Genomic DNA, 18,639 nt, shown 5'->3' on the forward strand with positions numbered 1-18,639 from the left:
GAAGCAGTGAAGGACAGAACTCTGCAGTGGCAGCAAATTCTCCCCACGGCAGCAGCCCGTCACCAAGACCACAACCATCCCCGCTCTGATCCCGAGAGTGAGAGAGCGAGCTAGGGCCAAGCCCAGCCCCTCACCTCCAGCCAAAATCTCACAAGAGATGGTAGCAAACTGCATCCTTCCCCCTCCTCCTCCCCCAGCCACATCTTTTGTCTCTTAAGTATCATTGTTATGATCTCTGAGGCAACAAATCAGAGAAAATTCCCTGAGAGAAAGAAGAAAAAAAAAGGAAAAATCCTAACTTCCAGCACTCTTGTTGAGCTGTACTGGCTCCAGAGCATCTGATACATGAGGTCTTTTGAGACTTCAGTGTTATACTTGGAAGTGGCATATCTCCTTTGCAGATTATTTGCTCAAATTCTCCATTTCAGTCCAAAAGTACCAGCAGCTGGACAATAATGTTTGACTAGTCTGCTGTGTTCTGCTGGTGTTGTCAAACAGTCCCAAGATTCATGACTGCTGTGCTTCATGGGCCTGCATCCAGGTACTCTGCGTGTTGAATGGTGTCATGCAGTGACAGTGGTCAGGCTTCTTCCATCCTGGGAAGTTTCCACACCTTGGCTGAACATGGCCTCTGTCAGAGCCAGCCTTGCTTTGAGCATCTGCTCATCCTTCTGCCTTTCTGCAGGGCAGGAAGTTTTCCATTACCCTCCTGCCCCGTGCCTAGTACTGGTGCAGGGATGCGCCTGCATCCTTCCCATTCCCTGCAGCGGCAGTTCTCTACAGCCACAGCACTGTGAAAAACATGGTGATATTTCTTCATTCATCTCTTAGTTCTTGGGATTTTTACACTCATGCTTTTCAGTTTCTCTGCAAACCAGAAAGAAAACTTTCAGGAAGCTTACCTTAAAACCAAGAAGACTGGTAAATGTGAGTTGATAGTCCCCAGAGAAAAAATGGTGCAGAGTGGACGGTACTGTTTTGCAGCAGCAGATGGTCCATCCACCACCATCAGACTATCTCTGTCCCACCATCTCAGGGTGGAATGCATCTCCCAGGGCTTGCCACTGGCTTTGTAGCAGCAGTGTTATTGGGAATCAGTCTTTGTTCTTTCCCCTCCTTACCTCTACTTCTGGGGCATGATGGAAGAGTCTGAGCCCTTTTGGGCTACAGCCGTATGTGGAGTGTAGAGTCAGGTTTGTGGCAAAGAGGTGAGCTAACTTTGGCAGGAATCCTTTGTTTTGTGTCTTTGTGTTTCAGCGAGGTGGGAACTACTGAGGAGGAGGCTTACCATTTCACATGAAGGAGGGATGTGTCTGATTCCCACCCTTTCCTCATGCTGCAGGCAGGCACTGTGCTCATGTGCGCTACATGCTGCACGTGTGTGCATCCTTGGATGGCTGATCCGTAGTGTTTGTTTTTGAATGGGGCGAGGGCTGTCTGCTAAGAAGTGCTGTCAAGAAGTGTAGCTGATGGGCCTTGGAATATCTGGTGGAATTTGTGAGGCAGTCATGCAGTGTTCATTCATCTAGCTTACTTTCACTTACAACTGTACCATTTGTCTGCCCAAGCCCTGTGGTGGTAATAACAGGTCTTGAGATTTTCTCCCCCACTTCTCCTTTTCCCCTCCCTTCTTTGGTGTTTCTTTTTCCTCTCATTTTCCTTCTTGCCCTCCTTCCCTCTCTCTCTCTCTGCCCCCCCCTCCCCATCCCCCACCCTCCCCCCGGCAAGGCTGATGGATATGCAGAGTATGTTAAGAAGCAAGCAATACTGTCACGGAGCTGATGGTGCTCAGTGACTCCTCGAGCTTCTGGCTGGTCTGTACTGCAGGAGCTTGACACCCTGACCACTGAGGCATAAAAAACAGAGAATTGGAAGCCTCAGCCTGACAGGCACTGGAGCATCCCCCAGAGAGGGTCCACGATGTGTGTCTGTGTGTGAGTGTGGGGAGGAGGGCAGTGGGGATGGTGGGGGAGGAGGGCAAGACAGGAGAGGATGAAACAATGAAATGTCAGCCCATTCCCACCCACAGCCCCGCTGCAGTACTGATAAATGTTTGGAAAGCACTGCTGCCCACTCCATGGCGTGCACAGCATCAGCATGGAATGGACTGAGTCTGTGCAGGTCCAGGAAAACAGGAGAGGGGAGGGAGAGAGGGATGGAAGGAGGGAGGAAGGGATCAAGGGAGAGGAGGAGGGTGGTGGAACAGCTGAAAATGAGGTGTTGTCCAAGGGAAGAATGCTCCCCATTCCGATACAGCTCTTGCAGGCATGCGACAACTCACTGTGAGCTTTATTTCAAGCCTGGGGTGCTCCTGGTGCACGAAGGACAGGACAAGCTCTTCTGTGCACTCCATGCAAACAGCCCACAACAGGGATCTGGGTCTGTCCTGCTATCCTGTCCACTTTGTCCTTGTGTCCATGCACTGCACAGCTCTCAGGGAAGATGTAGCAGCAAGACTCACTCCCATCTACTTTTGTGTGTCATGTCGGTCAGACAGCACAGCTGTTTTGCACAACTAAACCAGGGCTAAATCTTCTAAAATCTCACTTCCCTGTGATGAGGAAGAAATGCAACCCCTGGGGAAGGTGGTGTGTGACAGCCTTCCTGTGGAAGAGGCACCCACAGGGTGAAAGGATTTCTGTGTGCCACACATTGGCAGGAGAATCTGAGCATGATGTTTCAGGACTGGAAAACATTGCGCTTCTCACAAGCGAAGTTCCCAGAGAGACTGATGCATGTGTGCTTTGCAGGCTCGGGCAAACACCAGAAACACAGAGCTGATCAAGAGATGAGCGGGAAGCCAAGGGGCTATAACAGCCAGGAACAATCAGGGAGGACTCTGGGTGAGACAACAGCCTCAGCTGTGGTGATGCAGAGGCAGAAAGGACCAGAGAGAAGCTGCTGTGTCCTGCAGGAGAGAGATGGATCCCTGACTGGCAGAAGGCAATGGGGATGCTCTTGGCAGTGGCTGCAGTATGTTGAGTGGCTCCTAAAGTCTCTTTCAGCATTGTCAACTTTGCTGTGCCTTACTCTTTTTTGGATGAGCACTCTGACTTCAAGCACTGAAGTCATCTATCATCCATAGGGACAGGAGCAGAGAAGAACTGTAGGTACTCTGTACTTCCCTTGGAAGAAAGGTTTGAAACAGCTCCATTTTTCCTGGCTCATGGTGAATTAATGCCATTGCTTAGAGGCATAAGGAAAACCCACTCTGAACTTGTGAAGAATTGTGGTTGGCACAGAAAGGTGTGGTGAGTGTGGAAGTGCTTCCTGCTGCAGACTTTGAACCTTCTCTCTGTGGAAGCTGTGTTGGGGAAAGAGAGTAGGTTGATTTTGGTAAGTGCAGTCACATGGATCAGAAGGGCTGCAGAAGAGAAACAAGGAAGGGATGCTAACAGAGACTTCCTGTAGCAGACTGGTGATGGGCTGGTCCTGCTGTCAACACATTTAGTCTGCTCATCTTGTGATACAGGTGGAGAGGCAGACTTGTTTTCACTGAAGTAGAATCATGTGGAGATCAAGCCATCCTGGACCTGAGCCTATGTTTTGGTGACCAGAACATCATCCCCTCTTCCCTGGGGCCAGTGTCCCAGCAACTGGCCTAAACATGGCCACTCACTGGCCAGGGGACCCAGATGTGGTCCCCAGGTTGGGTCTATGGATTGTATGGGACGGGGTGCTAAGGCTGAGATGCTCAGGACATGGTGTCAGAGGTCCACTGCCTAGCTGGGATTATGGCAGCTTCTGGGTCTGGGGTTGTGGCTATGCCAATGCCAAGGAGGAAAGCAGGCAAAGGTCATGGCAAGCATCTGCTGTGGCCTGTCAGCCCTCACCTCTTGCCTTAGGAAACATACCCTTTCTCCCACAGTGCTGTGCTCTGCTGTGCTGTGGGTTTATGTATTTGTGTGTGGAAGAGGGAGAAGGGAAGGAAGAAGAAAGAGAGAGAGGATGAAAGCTGTAATTCAAGGAATATTTCCTAATAAAACAGCAGCAGTGTTGGTATTTGCGTGGTGGAGGGGCCAGGTCAGAGCCCCATGGTGCAAGGCTCTGTCCTGAAGAGCTTGCAGCTGAAGTATGAAGCAGGTGACATGTGAAGAGAACAAACAGATGGGAAGAGCGGGAGCTGATGAGGAGATAAATAGCCATAATTTTTCAAACCTTCTTTGTGCCTTTGTCTGGAGGGTTCAAATCCATCTGAAACTGATGCAAACATCCCACTCCTTGGATTACAGTGTTGGACAAATATCTGGGACCATGACCATGTTCTCCATTAAGGGTATCCAATATCTAGAAACTGGCTGGCTCATCTTCTCCTGCAGCAGAGACTGTATCTGAACAGCCCTGTCCTTGTATTGTATTTCTCATCCTGAGTCCTGTGGGGCTGGAGAAGCAAAGGCCAGCCCCATCAGTGTGTCCCAGAGGCTTCTCCATCCCTCCTTGTTTCCGTGCTCCTGTAGCAACTTCAGGAGGCCTGGACTGCAGCACAAAAAAGACACATAAAAGATGGCCGCACCCGTTTAATTAATAATTTGCCCACCCATATTCCCCTTCCTCAAGGCAGAGTGTCCAGGAGTGCTTTTACTGTGGCCGCCCGTGGAGCACAGCACACACTGGAGAACCCATTTACCCCAGAATGGTAACTGTCATCTCAAATCAAATGACCTTTTATTCTGTCTTTGTCTCTTTAACTTAGGGAGCGAGTTTTCTGGGACCCCATACAGCCACCCACAATATTCAACATACAATGACTCCTGGAGGTTTCCCAACCCTGGACTGCTGGGTAAGTGGTTGCCCCTGTCTTGAGAGATCAGTGCAAGGTGTACAGTGTTTGTCCAGCCCTGAGGTGGGCAGAATGTGTGTCCCAGCTTGTCCTCAGTCCCAATGCTTAGACCCAGAATGGGACTGCAGGTCTCCATTGGGGTGCATGATTGCTCTTGGTTCACTCGCCCTGGCCCAAACGTCTTGTCTTCCTGCTTCTGATAAAATCCTTCCAGAGACATAGGGTACTGCCGGAAAGCAGGACCACCATTTCTTTGAGGGTAAGGGGTCCTGTTCAGACAAAACTTGTGGTGCCAGTTTGCTTACAGCCAGTTGTAAGCTGCACTGCTTCCCATGCCATTGCTGCTTGTGCGTGCATGTGCTTTGCATTTATTCCTGATCTAGTGTTGTGTTTGCTCCCCAGTTGTGTGTATGCCCACTCCATCTCTCCTCAGCAAGAGACCACTGGTGCAGCCTCACTGATGCCAGCATGGTCCCTATGAGCAATGGGAGACAGAAGCCCTGTAACTCCTGCAGGATCATGGCCCTCATGTGAAGGATAAACATAATCCATTTTACACCCCTGTCAAAAGCTGGCCCACTTTGACCTTATATACATGTAGCATGCAGTAATTAGAATTTTTCCCTGCATAATTTGCATGGATGAGGTAAGTAAAATACCAATTAATTGTCATCTCTCAACACAGGAGTAGCATGCCTTAGAGATTTCCAGATTTATGGATGACAGGGCTGTTATATGTGACCTCCAGCAGCGAAATAATTTTGAATTTTTGTCGTACTTTTTTCATCCAGTTTCTTTGTTTTAAGTAATTGAGTCCCCATATAATTGAGCCACCCAGGCTGTATTCATCATGGTTCTTGTCCTTAAACAAATCCTTTGGGAGCAATAGACAGCCTCTGCTTCTCATGCCATGGTGCTGGTATAATGCTGCTATTTGCTGTGCCACATTTAAGGGTTTGTTAGTGCTTCCATCATAAATCAACAGACAGATCTTCAGCTAATATGGATGGGCATAGCTGCACAAAGCCAGGGGAGTCCCCGTGTTCAAACCCACTGTTTCCATGGCCACAGCCAGAGGCGCTGGCAGATTTTTGGTTGAGCAGCATGGGGAAGATGCTTTTGCCAGAGGCGAGAGCACACACCATGCTTTCTTCATTTCTCATTCTGCAACTCCTTTTGAATCAGGAGAGATGCTTCAGCAATACTCTGCATCATGGATAGGCCTGGGAAGCCAGATTTTGTGTGACTTTTAAAATTTTCCTTCTAAACTGTTAAAGAAACTGGCATGATACTGAAAATAAATGACAACCCAGCCCTTACCCTGCCCTTCTGCATGAAGACAGGGCTTTTGGAGAGGCTCCTGGGCTGTTTACTGTTTATCCTGCCTATGGGTATCCACCTCCATGAGAAGGGTGTGCACACTATCCGGAGCCATTCCAAAGCCATTCCTGAGCTCTGTGCCACCACACAGGGATGGGCAGTGGCCCTTTGATTCTGTCAGCAGCAGGTTGCACCCATGGCCTGCTCAGCTCTTTATTTGAGGTTATGGGCCTGTACTAGCTCTAAGCATGCTGTCCAGGGTGCTGGGCAAGGTAGGTCCCTGTGATGCCCTGAGGATGCTGGAGATGGGTAGGTCTGGGTCAGCAAAAGACTTTAAAGCAGAGGCTGATCATGAGACAACCACTTGCTGCCAGAACCTTTTACCTGTGCCATTCCCTTTTTTCTGCATTTATCCTCTTTTTCTCATTTCCTTTTTGGATCATGCATTTTGGGGGCAAATTCTGACTCATCTTCAACATATGAGCAGTTGTGGGTATAACATGCTCCTCACAGCAAAGCTCGTTTTCAGGCTAGTGAGGATTTCTTCAGCAATATTTACTTAGCAGCATGCTGTGAACGTGTGTTTAAATGAGGCAAGGGTAAAAAGAATCAGAGATGATCATATTTTTTCAGAAACTTCAGCTTTCTTGAGATTGAAGTGTTTCATGCTATAATGTCAATGGTGATTATTTTTCTTCTTTTTTTTCTGTTGGAAAATGTTAAAATATATAATATTGGCTTCCTTATTTTTGTCCTCTTCACTATACTTTGTTTCAGCATTAAAAAAAAAAAAAAAGAAATGGGAATTTTTATTCTGCAGCAAGTCCTAAAGATGAACTTACCATTTCAGTTCAGTCTGGTCACAGAACTGGGGGGGACTGGAGTTTCCTGGAGAGGGAGTCCCCTTGTCTGACCAATGGTAGGTCCAAGTAAAGTGGTATGATCTGATCAAGAATGTGTTTGCAATCAGCTACAGTCTATGGGAGAGATGTCTGTTATGCCTTGCAGAGATCCCTCTTATCCACAGCTCTGCCTTTGTCACTGGAAGCCTGATCCTGCAATCCCTTCTCCCTAGTGCCTGCTAATCCCACTGGTAGTTTAGGTCAAGCAGGAGTCTGTGGCAGGAACTTTAAAACCTGCCCCAAGTCTCCCTGCACACCCAGAAGGTGCTGTGTGATGAGCCTGGGCACACGCAGTGGAGAATAGGTTAATTTGAACTATATCCAGGATGCTTCCACTCCTCTCAGGAGTATACGTGAGTGCATTTAGTAATTCTCTCCTGAGAACAAGCTCTGGCAGTATCAGGCTCAGAGCAGAAGCCTTGACAAAATTAATCAGGACTGGTACATTGCCTGACACAGTTTGTTTTACAAAGTCCTGCTCCTTTCACTAAGATGCAAGTGTAATACTGTAAGCACTTAGCAGCGCCTACATTCAATTAATTCCCTGTACTGGCAAGGAAGAATTGCAGCACAGCAATCACATAAGGCTGAGACCTGTGAAAGAGGAGCTAAAAGGAGAGATGCCATGATTTGCAAGTGGCTGGAGGAAAGGATACTTGGATTGAAAAATTATATGTGGGGGAGAGTAAAGAGAGAGAGATAAGAATGGTGAGAAAGCTTTGGTTTTTAGTCCCCAGTCTCTGTCCTGTATGTGTGGAGCAGCAGGGAGGGGTGTGAGGTGGTGTCTTCAGGGGAAGGCAGAAGCATATTCATGGCATGTAGACACTGGGAATTGGCTGTCTGGCCTCAGCAAAGCACCAGCTACTCACCATTACCCCACTGTCTGCTCTGCCCTTGGTTCGGTGCTCCTCACTTCTCTGCACCAGGCACCATGCCTCTTCTGCTGCAGCTGTCCTGAAACCAGTGCAGACAGGGGACTGTGCTCCCTCCTATCTGGGGCAGTCTCAAATGCTGTGCCCCACGGCTCTTGGGGAAGAGCAGACAATCCAGCCATGGTCCTCCAGAATGGTCAACAGAAGCAGGGACTGAAGAAGTCAGTTATCTGCTGCAGCTTTGCAGCATCTTCATACTCTTGCATCCTGCATCAGCCCTGGTGGCACCCACACCTCTCTCGGTGTCAGAGACATGACAGACTTGGCTGTGGGGGATAACTCAGTCCCACCTCGGCTGCAGAAAGAGTGAGGACAGGCCCCAAGTTCCTGGAGGAATGTGCTGGGAAGAGGACATAAACCCTGACCACTTGTGTGGTGTGGCTTAGTGGCTGAAGTAGGTGTCTCCATCTCAAAGGCAGACAAAGAGATGAGGGAAGGAACATCTTTTTCCTTTCTTTTTTCACCACATTGTCCTGCAAAGGACCTGCAAGCAGCACAGGGCAGGGATGCACATGGAGGCACATGCATGAGCGCACGGGAGGCAAACGTGCATGTCTTGGGCTGTTACTGTCGGCACATACTGGTGCACATAAGCATAGGATCAGCTCAACATGTGCATGCTAAGGGCAGATAACAGCAACACTGTCTAATGAAGAAAAATTAGTTTTGTGCTGGCTTGTAGCTTTTGGCTCAGTCCTGCTCACTGTGGGTTCTGTTTAATGCAGTGTCCCCGCACACACGCAGATGTGGTCCCTGTGCGCTGCTTGGGAGGGTTTGGCTGCGGTGCTGTGTCTGCCAGTGCTGGCATGGCATCATGCAAGGGCAGGGCTAGGAGCCTCTCAATTAGGATTAGATTCAATTTCTCTGTGGGATTCTGTGGAAAGATTAGAGAACAAGTAGGCACTAGAAATGACTGTGTCAAGAAATAAATTGATGATAGTATGAATTAGAAAGGAAAAATGACAGAAGGATGGACTAGTCTGTTCTGGATGGGGGCATGATGACAGGAAGAGTGAGTGCTTTCATTTTTCACTTTAAATACAAGCTTCTTTGATTGCACAGCTGAAAGGCAAACTGGCAAAATCTAACTTGAGAGAAATGTAAGGCCTTTGGAATGCATGGGAGAAATACTGGGCTTTTTGTAGCTGCACTGAGTCAGAACAGCAGTGGAGGAAGAGAGAGTGGGAAAACAAAGGCTCTGACCCATAGAAGACCCCATTTACCCCAAAACCTCAGAAAGCACTGCATCCAGCTCTGGTGGGACCCACACACTTCTCCATGAGTTAGAGTGAAATTGTTTGGTTCCTCCTGTGTATTTTTCACCCCTCTGCCTGAGCTGAGCTGCCGTGGCTAGTGCTAGTGCTGCTGCCAGTGGGGACTGGGATCTCTGCTGACCACCACCACTGCCTGCTTCACACTGACCTCCTGGTGCTGTGATGGGTGAGGACAGCAGGTTCACCTGGCTCTTCACTGGCCTGTGAGCTGTTTTATGTCAAGGTACTGCCTGCCCTGCAGTGCAAAATGATCCCCAAGGACATCCAGGCAGCTGGATTGGCCATGACGGGACATGGGCCATCAAACTGGGCACCCGCAAGAGGGCAGCCCCCACAGGGCATCCCGAAAACCCCAGCTAGACATGGCATGCACATTTCAAAGTCTGGTGAACTGTTAACTTTTGCCTTTACTCATTGAAGACTGGCCAATTTGACCAGGGAAGGCTTCTGTGCTTTCCATGGATTGAGTTTGGCTGGAATACTAAGTATACAGCATTTAATTTTGGGCTACCCATGAGAATGGTTTTCACTGTCCTTGTGAAGCTTTCCAGTATTGTCTGGGAAATATAGTTCCTGAGGCTGGGGCTTGTTAACCTGATGTCAGTTACCTGGAAGAAGGCTATCTGTCCAGCCCAGGATAGCGGCTGTGGTGCCCTCAGCAGGTAACAAAAGACTACACTTGTGCAAATGTAAATGGAATGATGACCTGCTGAAGGGTTCTGCTTTACCACCATTAGCTATGGCTTAAAATTTCTTACCTTTTAGTAAGTAAACCTAGGTTGGATTGGCTCCTGCCTAGGAGTTTGTGTACAGACATCTTTGCAAATGCTTGTCCTGGCCAGTGATTTCATGCACTCCCTTGTATTATTCTTGTGTATGGTAAAACTATCTTTCTAGACAGCTAGGACCACACTCCTGAAGATTGCTTTACCTTGTTTAAACCCAGCCCTTTGCAGTGGGTTTTTCTGATTTTGGACCATCCTTAGTCACTAAGGATGGCACTGAGGACATCACAGACCCACATGCTGTGTACAAGCTCCTGTTTTGCCACAGCACTGTGCAGAAGACACATTCCAGTAGCCAAAGTCCTCTGTTTCTGACCTCTCAGGGTTGCAGCAGCAAAGTACCACATGCTGTGGTAGAACACTGATCATGACAAAGAAGTTTTCTTCTCTGACTGACTGTGCTGAGCAGTGCATTGCACATACTGTGCAATAGCAAATGCTGCCTGTGCTGTTTTTTTCATGCATCAGCTTGTGCTCTCTTGGAAATGAAAAGCTGGAGGCTCGTGATGAAGCCTGAGCTGATGTCCTGATGTGGCACTCTGGACAAAAGCAGCCTAGAAGGAGCAGCTGGGCTTGCCTGTCAGATTGATCCTGTTGGACCCACAGCAGTGAGGTAGCCCCGCATTTTGCCAATGGTTAAGAGTGACTTTCCATGAGCTTTCTCCTAAGAGTCTGGCTCTGTGATTCTCACTCTGTGCCTGTGATTTTGAATGAGCAGCCCTCAAGTAATCACTCAGGTCATTTTGGAGTGAACAACAAAGCATTCATCTGTAGCTGTACAACAAGAGGAGATGCCAGGAGGTTCTCCAGCCTACCAGAGGTAGAGGCTTTTGGCGCAGCACAGAGCATGTTACCAACAGCACCTGGCATGCCAGCTGGGTTCTCCTTCCAGCTCCAGAGGGTGTATAGGGCCATGGTGGTGGAACAGTTGGGGCACTGCCACGCTCAGGCTATGCCCAGGGCCTGGGCAACCACTGGACCTGCAGGAACAAGGTTTGCTAGAGTCTGGGATGGGAAGTGAACTCCTAATAATGCACCTTTGGCTTCACTGCCATTGATGCTTTCCTAAAGTGTTCACAGTCTCCACTGAGCTCTGGTGGAATCACCTTTTCTGGTGGGATCAGCTCCTGTTCCTTACTGAAGCAGCAAAAGTCACTGCATCTGCAGCAAAAGTCACATCCAGGGCTTTGAAGACCCTTGACCATGTCTGACAGACTGCTGCTTCATCTGTGTTGAAGGCAGGAAGCTTAGGATGGAAGGCAGCTCTCAGACAGGGCCTCTCATGAAAACAAACCCTGCAGCCCTGACTAATCCGGAACTGTTCCTCACATTGGCTCTTTGTTGCTCATCCAAACCTGCCTGGTGGTCTCAGATGCATGTGTCTGTGTCCTTCCAAGGGGGTTCTTCCACACTGTGATATGCCTTACATCCCATTCGTGTGAAACTGGTGGCTTGCAGACCAAACTGGTAGCACCTCGAAGGGAGGAAACTCCCTTTTTAGGATGGATCAGAGTTGGTTTCATTGCAGGTGTGCTTGGAAGGTTTCTTAAAACTGATGCTGGCTGGACAGATTGGTATCTCTCTAGATACAAATCAAAGACTCTTCCTCATTCAAGCAAACAGTCCAGGTTCCTGGTGATCCTTGGGTTATCATCCTATCTACCAGTGCTTAGCCCTGCAGAACAGAAAATTGCCACCAATATTTTTCAGGCCTTTTCTTGGTAAACAAGTGCTTTCAATGAAATCTTTTGAATGCTTTGGCATTCAACCTTCTCTCCTCCTTTCAAAAGGAGGGAGAAAAATCAAAGAAATCAGAGTATGGTGGTATGTTGGGGTTGAAATATCTTGATTATCCATTCTGAAAAGTAATTAACTATTTTTGGTGAAATAAATGATGTTTTGAGTGAAGGAAAGGAAGAAGGTGTCAAACAGCAAGCAGCAATGCAAAGCAGTGGTAGCCTCCCTCGCATGCAGAATGCACGAATGCAATTTTTATTCTATTTACCAGCCTTTATTGAAGCTTTGGCTGGAGAGCTCTCTGACACCCATTGTCAGAACACTGCAAACTGGCACCTTTCCACCTTTGTCTTCCTCACAGTGGTCTCATCTCTCACAGGCTCCCCCTACTACTACAGCGCCACAGCCCGTGGGGCAGCTGCACCAGCCGCTGCTGCTGCCTATGACCGCCACTGACGCCGGAGCTCATGGCATCGGCACTGACGGCACGCACGTCTGGGACAACTATGACGAGTCATCTTGCTGCCACCATGCCAGCCACTCCAAAAGGGAAGGAGAAAGTACCTAGTAGGAACATGATAATTGAAATTTTGCTCTTTAAATTTGCTGAACTGATTGTTCTATTCATAAATCTGGTTGGGTCTTGAATCAAACAGAGAAACAGGAGGAAGTGGTTCTCCTGAAGCTCTGTGTGGTCAAAAATGCGTGGTAGCTTCATGTTCTTTGCAGCCAGCTGGCTACTGCTTTAATCGCCTGCGGGTGCCATGGCTGTATCTGGGGATAAGGAAGAGGTGTGAGCAGCTCCCCTTGGGACAGCTCCCTCTTGCTGCACACTGAAACAGGCTGTGAGACTCAAGGCAATTTTCTTCTTCGTTTTTTTGGTTGGGGTTTTTTTTTTTTTGGTTTTTGTTTTGGGGGTTTTTTTGTGTGTGTGGCAAAGAGAAAATCAGTCTCCTCAATTTTACATTACACAACCACACCACTGTAAATATTTGCTTGTTTGTATTACTGTAAGAGTAGCTTAAGCATAAACAGCAACATTGTACAAGTATGAACTCAAAACACATCCAAAAGTGTGTTTTGAAACTGGTGCACTGATTCAAAGAACTCAGTAAGCTTTAAGCAACTTTGAACCAGGTTAACACTCATTGTGGCTGTATTTTGGGCTGATGTAGTTTCTATATAGAGCATCCTATTTGACAGTTGTGTGTGATCATGCTATATGCTGGTATCAAACACATGGGCAACTGAAAGACATAGGCAATTTTGTGATATTTTACTGCTTAATATTCATTTATGTTCATTTGTCATCATACTAAACACTGGAACAAATTCACTGGTTTCAAGTTAAGCAGCATCCAGGAAGGAATTCCTAAATAACAGTTGAGACCTTGTGTGTATCTCTATAGATTGTGTGCTATATCCCAGTCATGAGAACCCTGAGAGGAAGGCAGAGAAATACCATGGTTATGATTTTTGTTAAGTGCATGTACTGAGTGGGGTGTACCAGGCATGAGGGCAGCTGCACTCACTTTCCAAGCCAAGCTGGAGGGGGAAGTGCTTGTTTCGTGGTGTCTGTACATTTCTGTGAAGGCATTGCAGATTCCAGCACTGTAGTCCAGACGTTTTGCCCTGCTAATTCCATGTTTCTTCCCTCCTACTTGAATAGGAAGCACTAATAGTCACATGTTTCAATGTGCACCTTGGGGGGGGGGCTAAATTAAGAGAGCAGAGCAGCTACAAATGACCTGCTAAGCAGCTACACCAATCACTGCCTCTCCATGGAGCCAGGAGAACTGCTGATCTCTCCCCAAAGTCTCCCCCTACCCAAACCAAGGCACAGACAAACTCAGCCACATAAGGATGATGGGCATGACCCCATCCCTTCCCTCCTGAGGGCAGTGGAGAAGCTCCCTGGTCCTGATGAGGTGAAGATCTGGCTGTAGCCTCCTTACTCCCTACCCAACCATTCTCATCCACCCAGAGCTGCATGGGCTCTGCTGAGGGGTCCTGTTGGTGCTTGCCTGCAGAAGAAAGGTTGCTGGTGTCAAACCTGAGATGCAGTCCTGTGGATGAACATTCAAGCAGGTATTCACCAGCTTCCAGCTGTACAAGCATTTCTCTGGCAGCTGAGTTAACACTATTCTCTCTCCTCCCTTCCCATCTCATCACTTGTGCTGCATATCTGTAGTGGCAACTGATCTGCTGAGAAATTCCCTCTGCCACTCCAGTGGCATCTTCTCATGGTATGGAAATGCAGCCATCCCTTCCAAGTTTCCAGGGCAGATGTGTTCCAGTCCTCAGCAGCCACAGAGATATCTAGGTCCCACCAGCTCAGTGACATTTCAGTGTGATGTTCACAGATGTCATCAGGAATTTTAGCCAGAGTCTTTCAAACTGTGCCCCTAACCCAGAAATAAGTTTTGTGACAAACTTATCAGTGAGATGAGTGCCAGTTTTAATCTTTCAGCACTTAATAATTGTTACACACCTGTTTGTAACAAAAGGAACCTTCTGGAGCCCTACTTTGGGTTCGTACCTATCTGAGTACCCCATGATTGCTTGCACCCCTTGGACAATACTGGAAAGGGCATTTCTGTCCCTGGGACCACATGCAAGAGCCTGGCCAAGGGGTGTGCATTGTCTCCACTCTGAGCACGTGCACCTTCTCTGTGAGCTCAGGAAGGGATACAGCTGTCCAGTGCCTTTGCTGAAGAGATGAGAAACAAGGGTTGGCTGCTGGTGTTGCATCTGGAGCAGAGGTGTGCTGAGTTACACCAGCTGTTGGGACACCATCAGGCTTGGCTAAAAAAAGTCTGTGTGCCCAGAGAGGGAACTGCAGCTCATTGGCATGTGAGTCCTTCACCCACTCTGCCTACTCTCCTGCAACCACATTACTTTTACTTGTTTCCTCAGCAGCATGAATTGTGTGACGTACATTAATTCAGATAACATTGAGAAGACCAAACAAGAGATTTCAGCAGATGTTAGCATAGTCATGCCAGAAGTGCTTGTATCTGGGCTGGGGACTTAGGCAGGACATGACAGGTGTGCTTCCTCCAAATGGAATGGATGTGTGGATGCCACTGGCTGAAGTGACCCAAAGTGCTCAGGCCTGACTGGCCTCAAGGCTTTCATCAGGACTCCCTGAGGGCAGCCCTTGGCCTGTCAGCCATGGTGGAATGATAGCCTCCATCCCAGGAACTCTGTGGTGCACAGGCAGCTGCTGAGGGGAAACCCAAAACTCCCACCCTTGCAAATGCAAAGAGACTTGTGCCTGACCCATTTCCCAGTACGTGGCAGCCATGGCTCACTCACATCTGCTGGGACATCTCTCTGTCACAAACAGCCAGTAAGAGTTAGACCATGGAGTATTCATACCATGCTGCTGGAAAAGGCACTTCTTGACAGTACGTTCTGTTTTTGAGAAAATTTCACCTGAGATTTACAAACTGCTTTCCTCAGGAAGACTTTCTGTCCATAGTCTTCATTGTGGGAATCCTCCTCCTTGGGAACCATCTCTGAAAGGCACTGTTGGTAGAAGGCGGTCATCTGGGGTTGATGGAGGATTGCCTGCCTCCATCTATCCTCTGTGGCCTCACTGTTTCATGGGGAAGGTGTTAGTGGGTGAGGTGGAGACGGGAAGCAAATGATCCTTTGGGGCTGCAAGGAGGGGAAAGAGCCAGCCCAGTGCTGGGTTTTGGGTGCCCTGCTAATCCTTTACTCAGGTGGGATGCCCTGTAGAGCAGTGAATCATTATTAAACCCTTGTGGAAAACAACCCCATGAAGTGCCTTCAGGCAGTTTCAGCACCAAACTCTGTAATACACTTGGTTAGATGGAGGGTTTTCCAGTACTTGACACTCCAGCAATAATTTTATCAAATACGTTGCTGATACAGGCTAAGAAATGAAATCTGAGAGGTGGAGAGAGACAAAGCTGCTGCAAGACTAAATCAGTGGAGGCCAGAGCCAGGATTGCATGAGCTGATTTGTTGAGGAAACCTTCAGTTAAATGCTGTCAGACTGTGACTATAAAGAAGACAAAAAATGTTGTGGACACTGAGTTTGTGTAGCATCTGTGTCTGAAGGCTCAGTTATGGAGATATTATTGTTAGGCACCTCTACTGACTGCAGAGCTCTGGATGTCTCAGGACCGGATCAACAGATAAAAAGCTTTGTTTGATCACTGTTAAATTAGAAAAACTCTTGGGGCTCTATGGTCATGGGGCCAGAGAGTGTTTGTTCATTCCATGATGTCTGAGAAGTTCTCTCATTAGACTGGCAGGTGTTGGGACAACATCGGTGCTTGAGGCACTTGGGAGAGATATGGTGAGGAAAGAAACAGCACCAGGGTACATGGAGCTCACAGTCTGTCACCCCTCCTTGACTGCCTGTGACTGAGCCCTCTCGGTGCTGTAGTGTGAGGGCCACGCAGTGGGAGAGAGCAGCATGGTGGGTGAGGGAGCTGTGATGGGCTCACTGTGGCAGGTCCTAGCAACTACTGGATGTTGATAAGTGCTTTGCCATGCTGGTCTTAAGATAATGGGGTTATATTCCTATTTTTCTTTTTCTTTAATTTATGTATTTTACACATCCTTCAGTATGGAGGAGCTCGGAAGCCATGTTATGGTCTTGCTTATTTCCAGATGCGGGTACCCATAGCTTCAAGAGCTGTGGCCTGTAGCAGAGTCAACATGTAGCTGTCACTGGCTGCAACATGGCTCTGACCAAGTGTCCTTCCCGGTACTGCACTTTCTTCTGCATGCATGTGCCACTGGGAAGCATGAGGTCACAGGCACATGAGGTAGCACAGCACTAGGCTGACCCACCCCATGGCTCTGTCCCAGCAGACTCTGGAAAAACCTGTTTTTTCTTCTGGATTCATTGATGAAATGTTAGAGGATCAACAGCTCTTGGCTAATGTTCCCTGCAGTCTCACTAAGTGTGCAACTGATCGTCCCACATGGGTGTTGTTAGGCAGGGCCAGGTCAGGCAGCCTGCACTGACAGAGGCACTGGGCACACGTTCTGAGCCGCAGCCACTGCCACTCCGCTCTGGAGATAGAGAGCTCAGTAGCAGCACAAGGCTGGGGATGCCATCTACAAAGCCCTGTAGTTCCTCAGACCTGCTCTTGTCACAGGTACATGTTACTACAGCATGAGAAACAAAATTATCTGAAAGGATCAAAACCAGTTAGTGTTCTTTTTCTGGTGGAGCTAATGAGACTTGACATGCAAACACTGAGTGAAAACCGTGTCAGAGTGATGCCCTGATTGCTCATCTTGGCATCACAGCTGGCATAGGTGTCAGCTCCAGCAGTGGCCTCACTCACAAGTCCTGTGAAAGGCTCACAGAATGCAGGAGCTCCAGGGTGGGAGCCAGACTGAAAGGACTGAGCTGGACACAGCTGCAGCATTGCTGGGTGGGCAGGCATGCCTGTAGGGATTGCTGTCTACACACTTGTATGTTTGGACACACTTGAGTATCTTAGAAGCTTGTGGGGGTTGTGGAGAGGGGGACCCTAGTCCTGCATTAGCCCCAGGCACCACCCAGCCAGACCTCTGTGTCCAAAGTCTCTGGCTCTGCCCTGTTCAAATAAGGTGGGAAAAATGGCCAGTGGGCATTTAGACCTGCCTTTCCCTTTGCTCAGCCTCCTGTGGGAAAAAAATCTTGCCCTGGTTTTTCACTTCGTAGTGGCCTTTGTACATTCCAAAATTATAGAAACTCATTTCATTGCAAATGGAATTCCTTTCCAAGAAAAAAAAAGAACGACCTTTTTTTTCTTACAAACTACTCTGTATTAGGGACTTTTAGCATCAAAGAAATACGTATCTGTTGTATCCACCAAAGTCTGCAATGCCTGCATTGAACCTTACTTCTTTAAAAAGAGAGGAAAAAGAAAGAGATGGAGAAAAAGAAAAGCCGCCTCACCTTGAAAAATACATACAAACAAAAAAATAACTTAAAAAAAATCATAAAAATAACTGTTGAATTGCCTTTGAAAGTAGGGGATAACATCTGTTGCAAAACAGATGAAAAAATGCTTCTTAAAATGTGTATGTTTTGTATTCTTTTTTTCTAGTAGGAAAAGAACAAACTTGAAATCTTGGTGTTTTTTCCTTAGTGCTGTGTGTTGCTTTTGTGTGTTATAATATTTGAATGTAATTACAGCAGTGCCAATTTGCCAAAGACGTCGAACATTATTTTGGGGATTTTGTTTTGGGTTTTGTTTTGGGTAGCCAAAAGGGAGGTGGGCTGGGGATCAGGGGTGCTAAGGCATGGGTCAAAAAGAAGGGGCCGTTTGAAGGGGTTTTTTCTTTTTTTTTTTTTAATTCTTTTTCTTGTCAAACTGAAATTTGTGATTTTATTCTAAGTTAAATGGTTGACTGCAACACTTTTTATTTTTAGATTAGTTGAAGAAACATGCAATAAGATTGGCGTAGTTCAATATCTGTGTGTCTTTTCATGAGAGTGACTGTTACTTGTGGACATTCGGTTTTATGTAACCTTTATGTGAGATAATTATTTGTAAATATTTACCATAATTTTATTGGTTCCTAAAATAAAAGTAATTTTTTTAAGTTCAAAATGCCTGCTTTTACTCTTGTCCTAACCTTGTGTCCTGCCTTCCTTGGGAAAAATATTACCAGGTAGTTGCATTAGAAGTCGGACACTGGAGGCCCTCATGAAAAGGCATCCATCATACATGGTCAGACATTGCAGCCCGGTGTCACCAAACACCCTCCCCACTGCAGTATAGTTGGACCCAATAGGGTGCTCCATGCTATGGCAGAGCCCACGTCACCACAAAATAATGAAATCAGTGTTGGTGAGGAGTGTCAGGTCCTTGGTCCTGTGGGCAGATTGTTCTCCCCATGAAGCAGAGACACCCTCCAAGACAACCCCAG

At 47.6% G+C, this 18,639-nt stretch overlaps 1 protein-coding gene across 1 annotated transcript in view; it reads left to right on the forward strand.

Annotated features, from left to right (window-relative positions):
• The window catches only part of PAX5 (paired box 5), a 151,992-nt gene extending 133,678 nt beyond the window's left edge, over positions 1 to 18,314 (forward strand). Inside the window, exons 12-13 of the mRNA XM_039567595.1 lie at positions 4,694 to 4,780; positions 12,110 to 18,314. Coding sequence (XP_039423529.1) covers positions 4,694 to 4,780; positions 12,110 to 12,186 — 164 coding nt within the window. The 3' untranslated portion in view covers positions 12,187 to 18,314. The remainder of the gene's footprint in view (positions 1 to 4,693; positions 4,781 to 12,109) is intronic.
• Positions 18,315 to 18,639: the final 325 nt, after the last annotated feature.

This window comes from Corvus cornix, chromosome Z (genome assembly GCF_000738735.6).
Source record: "Corvus cornix cornix isolate S_Up_H32 chromosome Z, ASM73873v5, whole genome shotgun sequence".
Lineage (NCBI taxonomy): Eukaryota > Metazoa > Chordata > Aves > Passeriformes > Corvidae > Corvus > Corvus cornix.